This window comes from Cervus canadensis, chromosome 27 (genome assembly GCF_019320065.1).
Source record: "Cervus canadensis isolate Bull #8, Minnesota chromosome 27, ASM1932006v1, whole genome shotgun sequence".
NCBI classification, from domain to species: Eukaryota; Metazoa; Chordata; class Mammalia; order Artiodactyla; family Cervidae; genus Cervus; species Cervus canadensis.
In genome coordinates this window covers 8,502,709-8,511,728 of record NC_057412.1, presented here as the reverse complement: position 1 = coordinate 8,511,728, position 9,020 = coordinate 8,502,709, and the positions used below count along the sequence as shown (strand labels likewise).

The window sequence follows — 9,020 nt, the reverse complement described above, 5'->3', positions numbered from 1 at the left end:
TGACAGAGAACCCCCCCCCCCCCCCCCCCCCCCCCCCCCCCCCCCGCCCCCCTGCCGAAAGGTCTCAGATAAGCCCGTTGCCAGGCAGACTGACAGGGACAGATATCCACCAATCAACAGCCCGTTGCCAGGCAGACTGATGGACGCGAAGGCGCCAAGACTCCGGCCAATCAAAAAACCGACACGGGACCTAGACGTCCAATCAGCACCTTGGTCCCGCCACTTCCGTATCTGCCGGGGTATATAGGTGTCGCCACCCCTCCCGGCAGATTGCAGACTCCCGTTTTTTTCCTTGCTCGCGCCTGGGGGCTCTGCCCGGGAGCGATTGTCCAATAAAAGCCTTTTGATACTCCGGCGCCCCTTTGTCTTGTCGCAGAGTTCTTACATCTGGCGCCCAGTGTGGGGCTCGAGGTGAGGGCCCCGGCTCACACCGTGCAGGCCCCCTGGAGCTCCACCCCCGCGGCCATAGGCGCCCCAGCCACGGACCAACCTCCCGGACGGCAGACGACAGGGTAAGTCCCTCCGGCTTTGGATCCCGCCACCCTGAGCGACCACTTCCTAGGGCTGGATAACCGGTGCGCACATATCGGGCCCTCATCCGGCAGCTGTGCCTCCTCCCGGTTCTCAGCTCGTGCCGGAGACGTCCTAATCAGCTGAGTAACCCCCGGTCTCTCTCGAGACCTCCGGCTGCCTCTGTTTGCCAGGGGACGCCTGGACAATAGAGGCTAGCCCCACGTGGTCGCCATGGGGTCGACAGCCTCCAAACCCGAGTCCAGTTGGTCTACTCCGCTAGAATGCCTGCTAGCCAACCTAAAAAATCTGAGGTTAACGGGCTACATCAAGCCAAAACAGCTCATTTTTTTGTGCTCAGAGGCTTGGCCTCAATACCCCCTAGACAATGATTCCCGTTGGCCCCCCACAGGGATGCTAGACTTTGATGTCCTCCGTGATCTAGATAATTACTGTCGGAGAACGGGAAAATGGTCCGAGGTCCCCTACGTACAGGCTTTCTGGACACTGTGCTCCCGCCCTACCCTTTGCACAACCTGCTCGCCGACCCAAATTATGCTCACCATGGCTCCTAAATGGCCTGCCTGCCCAAATCCAGACCCCTCTCCCAAAGAATTGCCAGGCCCTGAGTCCTCTGCCTTCTCTATTCCCCCAGAAGACCTGGTCGCCCCCCAGCCCTATGTTCCTCTGACTCCATCAGTTTCCTCCCCCACTCCCGCTTCTCTGACTCCAGTGGCTCCCTCCCCCACTCTCACTCCCCTAGCTGTCCCAACAACACCTCCCCACACCTCCTTAATCAATACACAACTGACTGACACTATACGCCCTCCTCCTACTCCCATTCTCTATCCTCCACTACCTCCCCTAACACCCTCCCCATCACCGGTCAGCTCACACACACGGTCCCATGGACAGCCGTCCCGAGATTCTTTTCCCCGTGCCCTGGCCCCCCTACTCCCTCTGAGACAAGTAGCCGGAGCTGAGGGCTTAACACAGGTCCACGTTCCCTTCTCCCTCCAAGACCTGTCTCAAATCGAGGCCAAGCTTGGGTCATCCTCATCCGACCCTACCCGTTACATCAAGCAGTTCACCCAACTGACCCGTTCACATGCCTTAACCTGGAAAGATATCTATGTGGTCTTAGGTTCCACCACCACCCCAGAAGAGCGACAAGCCATCTGGACGGCCGCTAGGGCCCAGGCCGACCAGAGACACTACGCTAACCCCACTCCTGAGCGCCCCCCCAGGGGCCCAGGCAGTCCCTGACACAGACCCTAACTGGGACTATCAAGAGACTGGGGGAGGCGAACTCAGGGTCAGATATATGGTAGAGTGCCTCATGGATGGCATGGAAGCCACTTCTAATAAAGTGGTCAACTTCCTCAAGCTGGATGAGATCACCCAGGGCCCTGACGAAAACCCCGCTATGTTCTTAAATAGGCTGACAGAGGCCCTTATCCAATATACCCGACTGGCTCCAGACTCCCCAGCTGGAGCAGTCACTCTGGCCAATTATTTTATCTCCCAATCCGCCCCCGACATCTGAAAAAAACTGGCCAAGGCTGAGGACGGCCCTCAGACTCCCATACGAGACCTGGTAAAAATGGCCTTTAAAGTTTACAATGCCCGGGAAGAGACTGCAGAGGCTAGTCGTAAAGCCAGACTGAGACAAAAGGCCGAACTCCAGGCCAGCCTCCTCAACCAACAAACCCAGGCTCTGGTAGCAGCCCTGCGGCCGGCAACGGGCTCGGGCCCACAAAAACCCCCACCGGGGGCCTGCTTCAAATGTGGCAAAGAGGGACACTGGGCTAAAATGTGTCCTAACCCAAGACCGCCCACAAGGCCCTGCCCAAAGTGCAGGCAACGCGGACACTGGGCAAGTGACTGTCCCTCAGCCTCTCGGGCCCTGATCCCAGGGGGTAAGGAACCAGAGCGACCCAAGATGACTCTGAGCCCAGACCCCGCCCTACAACTGCTGACCTTCGATTAAGACTGAAGCCGCCTAGACTCGGGAACCCCGATAACCCAAGCCGAGCCCAGGGTAATGCTCCAGGTAGCGGGTAAGTTGATCGACTTCTTGGTTGACACGGGGGCTACCTATTCGGTCCTTCCCTCTTTCGGAGGCACCTTGAGTCCTTCCCGGGTCTTGGTAATGGGAATTGACGGCCAGCCCTTACAGCCTTTAGAGGCCAAGCCCTTAAACTGCCAATTAGATAATTGCCTATTCACCCACTCCTTTCTAGTTATTCCCTCCTGTCCAACCCCTCTGCTAGGGAGAGATATTTTAACAAAACTCAAGGCCACACTTCACCTAGCCCCAGGGCCTTTCCCTTCCACAGGCAGATTCCTACTGCTACTCACTGGGTCCTCTAGCTCCCAAATAGATCCCCAGGTTTGGGACACCGAGATCCCAACAATTGCCCAACACCAACCCCCAGTCCTCATCCACCTAAAAAATCCCACCTGTTTTCCGGCTCGGACCCAGTTCCCCTGTCCCAGCCAAACCTTCGAGGGCTTAAGCCAATCATTGACCGCCTCCTGGGACAGGGCCTACTGGTCCCCACCTCGTCCCCATGTAATACCCCCATCCTTCTGGTCCGTAAGGCCTCAGGAGCCTACCGACTAGTCCAAGACCTCCGGCTTATCAACGAGGCCATTGTCCCTACACACCCACTGGTCCCCAACCCCTATACTTTATTGTCCCAAATACCCATGGGCACCACCCACTTCATGGTAATCAATCGCAAAGATGCATTCTTTTCCATCCCAATCCACCCCGACTGTCAATTTCTGTTCGCCTTCACCTGGACTGATCCTGACACCAGACAGGCCACTCAACTCACGTGGACGGTCCTGCCTCAGGGGTTTTGAGGTAGCCCTCATTACTTCGGCCAGGCCCTGGCCTGGGACCTGGCCCTCTGCCCTCTTAGCCCTAGTACCCTGCTCCAATATGTAGATGACCTCTTACTATGTAGCCCTTCCGAAGATCTCTCAAAACAACATACCACAGCTCTCCTTAACTTCCTGGCCTCCAAAGGATACCAGGCCTCACAGGCAAAGGCCCAACTCACCCAGTCCTCAGTTACTTACCTGGGATTACAAATTACCCACACCACCAAGGCCCTCACAACTGACCGTTGCCAACTTCTCCGGTCTATCCAGCCTCCAACTAACGGAGACCAAATCCTGTCTTTCCTGGGCCTGGCGGGATTCTTCCACCATTGGGTTCCCAACTATGCCTCACTGGCGAGACCCCTCTATACAGCAGCAAAAGAAACCCCAAAGGGGCCACTCTCCTCACAAAACGAGGTCACCCGAGCCTTTCTCACGTTACAGTCTGCTTTGACATCTGCCGCTCCCCTTTCCCTGCCTAATCCAAACTACCCCTATCATCTCTATACTGATGAAAAGGGGGGAATAGCCTTTGGGGCCCTGGTACAGCCGGTGGGCTCTGAGTTGCTGCCTGTCACCTTCATCTCCAAACAACTAGACCCCACTGCCAGGGGATGGATCCTCTGCCTGCGGGCACTGGCAGCGGCAGCAGCGGTTTACATGGACGCAAAAAAGTTACTTCAAAGTCAACCTCTAACCATTTTCTCCCCTCACCGCCTCAGTGACCTCCTGGCCTCCAGATTCCTCTCTGACCTCAGCGACTCCAGACTACAGCAGTTCCACTTGATATTCCTAGACAACCCACAGGTCACCTTGGGACGTAGTTCCCAGCTGAACCCGCTATTTGCTCTTCCCTCTCTCCCGATTTCCTCAAGAGTCCCTGCTCACCAGTGTACCGAGGTCTTGGACTCTCTGACACAGCCACCTCCAAACCTCTTTGCAGAGCCACTGCCGGATCCCGATATAACCATGTTTGTCGACAGGAGTTCCAAAAAAGGACCCAGATGGGCGCTGGGCAGCGGCATATGCTGTAGTCACCCTACAGAAAGTCCTTGAGGCCCAACCCCTCCCACTAGGAACAACTTCCCAAAAGGCAGAACTAACTGCATTGACCCAAGCCCTACACTTAGCAAGAAACAAAAGGGCCAATATCTACATGGACTCTAAGTACGCTTTCCTAATCGCCCACTCACATGAGACAATCTGGAAAGAGAGGGGCTTTCTCACAACTAAAGGCTCCCCAATATGTAATGCCTCCCATATTACCAAACTACTGGAGGCCATCCCCCTGCCAAAAGAAGTGGCCATCTTACATTGCCGGGGACACCAGGCAGCTCGCGATAAAATAGCCCAGGGTAATAATTTGGCTGACCAGGTGGCCCGGCAAACTGCCCTGCAACAAGAGGCAGCCCCTTTACTGGTCCTAGAAACCTCCTTTACCCCTAAATATACGAAGGCAGAAACCAGAGCTCTACTCGCCCAGGAGGGGACACAAACACATCCTTCCGGATGGATCACCCTCCACGAAAAACTGGTCCTCCCTGAACAACAAGCCATTACCATCATAAAGCAGATCCATGACACCCTCCATATTGGACTGCGAGCTCTCTTAACTTTCCTTAGCCTGCTCTTCTCTCCTCTTCACCTTAGACAGGCCATCCAGACCATACATCGCTCCTGTCTGACCTGCGCAACGATCTCTCCTCAAGGAGGGCTCCGGCCCCCCCAGGAAACCCACCAGCTGAGAGGACATCTGCCCGGTCAAGATTGGCAGGTGGACTTCACTCACATGCCCAGACACCGGGCTTATCGTTATCTGCTGGTACTCGTGGACACATTCTCAGGATGGGTCGAGGCCTTCCCCACCTCCTGCGAAACGACCGCAATAGTGTCCGAAATGCTGGTCAAACACATCATCCCCCGGTTTGGACTCCCTAGCTCCCTCCAATCCGATAACGGACCTGCTTTTGTTTCGCAGATAACCCAGCAGGTAGCTGCAGCCCTCAACATCACCTGGCATCTTCACATCCCGTACCGACCCCAGTCATCGGGTAAGGTAGAACGGGCCAACGGGGTCCCCAGGGCCCACCTCGCCAAGCTCGCCTCAGAAGTGCGGCTCTCCTGGGTCGACCTCCTCCCCTTGGCTCTCACCCGCATCCGCACAACACCGCACTCAAAGACAGGTTTGACCCCCTTTGAACTGCTGTACGGCAGGCCCTACCTGCTGACCCATCTGCCCCCAGAAAAACCACCTCCCCTGGCCAATTAGCTGCCCCTCTTCACCCGCCTGCGTGCCTTACTCAGGGAACGCACAGATCGGGTCCTGCCACAACCTGGAGACGGTGACGGCTCCATCAGACTGCTGTCGCCCGGGGACCAGGTGCTACTCAGGACCCTGTCTCCTGGGCCCCTCCAACCTCGTTGGACAGGTCCTTACACAGTAGTCCTGACCACCCTCACTGCAGCCAAGCTCTCAGGCCTTGAACCCTGGTACCACGTGACCAGGCTCAAACGAGCCCCCCCCGCCCCCCCCGGCTTTCCAGAAAGAGATCCAGGCTTAGACTCAGGTCCAAAGGCTTCGCCAGGACACACATACCAGTCCTCTCTAACGCGGCCCACAAAACTAAAAATCTCCCGGACCCCCTTCCCACCAGCGGCCAAAGAATGACAGGCACCCTCCTATTGCTTGTTCTCCTCGGTCAGACCTACGGGGGATTTGATGACCCGGCTAAGGTAAGGGAAATCCTGGCCAGGCAAATGGGAAAGCCTTGCGACTGCGCCGGGGGGACTCTCTCCCAATATCCCAAGGGAAGGGTCAGACACATCCAATCAGTCAACTGTGGGGATAAAATGGCTTACAACTTTATAGGGTTCGGATACCTGCCCTCCTCAAATGGATACACACTCATTGGAAAAGCCAATTCATGGCAATGCGTTAACGCCATCCAGACCCCAGAACCCCTGCCCCCAGGTCAGCTCAAGAACTGCCCTTGCTTAGAATACCAGGAAACTCTCCACTCTCTATGCTACCTTAAGGAACAGGCACACCAATGCAGGGGCCCAAAAAATAAGACTTATTGGACTGCAACACAAACAGGATACTTCCCAGGTACATCGGGCCCAGGCCCTTCCTCACCTGCGTGCCCAAATAAGGTAGGTAAAGAGGTCTGCTGGAACCTAAAGGCACCCATACACATCTCAGATGGAGGAGGGGTCCAGGATATGACACGAAGGGAACAAGTCCAACAAAGACTCCAAGAAGTAATAGACCATTACTTTCCAAAAGTCCATTACCATCCCCTGGCCCTGCCTGACCGGCGGGGCCCTCTACAACTAGATCCAGCAACTACAAACTTAATACAGCTAACATGGGACACCCTAAATCAGTCCAACCCTGAATGGGCCCAAGATTGCTGGATATGCCTAGCCGTAGGTACCCCTCGCCCGCTAGCCGTGCCGGCCAACCTCTCCCAACTGGTCAACACCTCCGCAGACCCAGCAGCGTGTAAAGTGACACCACCCTTGCGGGTACAACCGATAGAAGCCTCAATAGGATACTGCCTACGAGGCCAAATAACAGACAACGAGACAGCTCTAGACGTGGGGGTGGGAGACTTTGCCAGCTGCACCACAATACAGAACATCACCACCTCAATATGCGCCCCTCATCCCCTGGTCTTTGTCTGTGGAGGAAACCTGGCCTATACTTTCCTCCCTACAAACTGGACTGGAACCTGCATACTCGCAGTCCTGCTCCCAGACATTGACCTGATATCAGGAAAAGAACCAGTCCCCATACCCACTCTAGACCATGTGGCCGGGAAAAAGAAGCGAGCCATCCAAATGGTACCCCTGCTGGTGGGACTGGGCATATCTACTAGCTTAGTGGCAGGGGCAGCAGGGATCGGCCTCTCACAGCACACATACGCCAAGCTCTCCCAACAGATCATATCAGACGTCCAACATGTGGCTGACACCATGTTAGAACTTCAGGGGCAAATAGATTCTCTAGCAGAAGTTGTCCTCCAAAATAGACGTGGGCTAGACCTCCTCACCGCCCGAGAGGGAGGCATATGCCTTTTCTTACAGGAAAGATGCTGTTTCTATGCCAACCGCTCCGGAATAGTCCGGACTAAGATTAAAGAACTACAGAACGACCTGGAACAAAGGCGCAGACAGCTCCAGGAAAGCCCCCTCTGGACCGGACTCAATGGTTTACTCCCATACTTCTTGCCCTTTCTAGGCCCTATACTCCTGCTGGTTATGAGCCTCACCATAGGCCCCTGCCTCCTCCAATTTGTTTTTCACAGAGTCCAAGAAATAGCGCAGGCCGAGACCGGATGGGCCAAGAAACTAACAGCTAACACTCAACTCAATCAAGAAGACAGACCTACCTCACAATCCCACACAAGCTGACCTTTCGTCCCGACCGGCCCTGACCCCCACGTCGCCCCCGTCCAGCAGGAAGTAGCCAGAAGACAAACGTCGCCCCTTGTCCTATACCAAAAAGGCCGGGATGAAAGGTCACACTGATCGCAGGCGGGAAGTCGCCAGCCAGAAAATGCTGACAGAGAAGCGCCCCCCCCCGCCCCCCGCCCGCCGAAAGGTCTCAGATAAGCCCATTGCCAGGCAGACTGACAGGGACAGATATCCACCAATCAACAGCCCGTTGCCAGGCAGACTGATGGACGCGAAGGCGCCAAGACTCCGGCCAATCAAAAAACCGACATGGGACCTAGACGTCCAATCAGCACCTTGGTCCCGCCACTTCCGTATCCGCTGGGGTATATAGGTGTCGCCACCCCTCCCCGCAGATTGCAGACTCCCGTTTTTTTCCTTGCTCATGCCCGGGAGCTCTGCCCGGGAGCGATTGTCCAATAAAAGCCTTTTGATACTCCGGCGCCCCTTTGTCTTGTCGCAGCGTTCTTACACCAAGGAGCAAGCACCTTTTAATTTCATGGCTGCAGTCACCATCTGCAGTGATTTTGGAGCCCCCAAAATAGTCTGTCACTGTTTCCACTGTTTTCCCATCTATTTGCCATGAAGTGATGGGACCGGATGCCATGATCTTAGTTTTCCAAATGTTGAGTTTTAAGCCAACTTTTTCACTCTCCTCTTTCACTTTCATCAAGAGGCTCTTTAGTTCTTCTTTGCTTTCTGCCATAAGTTTGGTGTCATCTGCATATCTGAGGTTATTGATATTTCTCCCAGCAATCTTGATTCCAGCTTGTGCTTCATCCAGCACAGTGTTTCTCATGATGTACTCTACATATAAGTTAAATAAGCAGGGTGACAATATACAGTCTTGACTACTCCTTTCCCTATTTGGAACCAGTCTGTTGTTCCAAAATTACAGTCTGTTGTCTCCAAAGTTACATACAAGTATATCTTTTTCTTCTTTAATTCTTATATATTATTGTCTTGTAATGAAAAAGAGAAACAACGTGAGATCAAGGAAGAAATACTGATTCAACGATGAGCATGCATGCATGATAAGTTGCTTAAGTCGTGGCCGACTCTTTGTGACCCTATGGACTGTAATCTGCCAGGTTCCTCTGTCCAAGGGAGTCTCCAATGCAGTGGATTGCCATGCCCTCCTCCAGGGGATCTTCCAGACC

General features: G+C 54.7%; 1 protein-coding gene across 5 annotated transcripts; it reads left to right on the top strand.

The window, feature by feature from the left end:
- Positions 1 to 264: 264 nt before the first annotated feature.
- Positions 265 to 8,301, top strand: LOC122428944 (syncytin-1-like). Of its 5 annotated transcripts, XM_043449105.1 has the most exons (3): positions 4,512 to 5,176; positions 5,381 to 5,585; positions 7,492 to 8,301. In XM_043449105.1, exons 1-3 carry the CDS (start codon positions 4,559 to 4,561, stop codon positions 7,536 to 7,538), a joined length of 870 nt encoding a protein of 289 aa, XP_043305040.1. In that variant the 5' UTR covers positions 4,512 to 4,558; the 3' UTR covers positions 7,539 to 8,301. The 5 variants fall into 5 exon arrangements, with proteins under 5 accessions (XP_043305036.1, XP_043305038.1, XP_043305040.1 ...); XM_043449101.1 differs by lacking the exon at positions 4,512 to 5,176 and adding an exon at positions 265 to 512 and having other exon boundaries at positions 5,381 to 8,301; XM_043449103.1 differs by lacking the exon at positions 4,512 to 5,176 and adding an exon at positions 2,518 to 2,570 and having other exon boundaries at positions 5,381 to 8,301.
- The last annotated feature ends 719 nt before the right edge of the window (positions 8,302 to 9,020 follow it).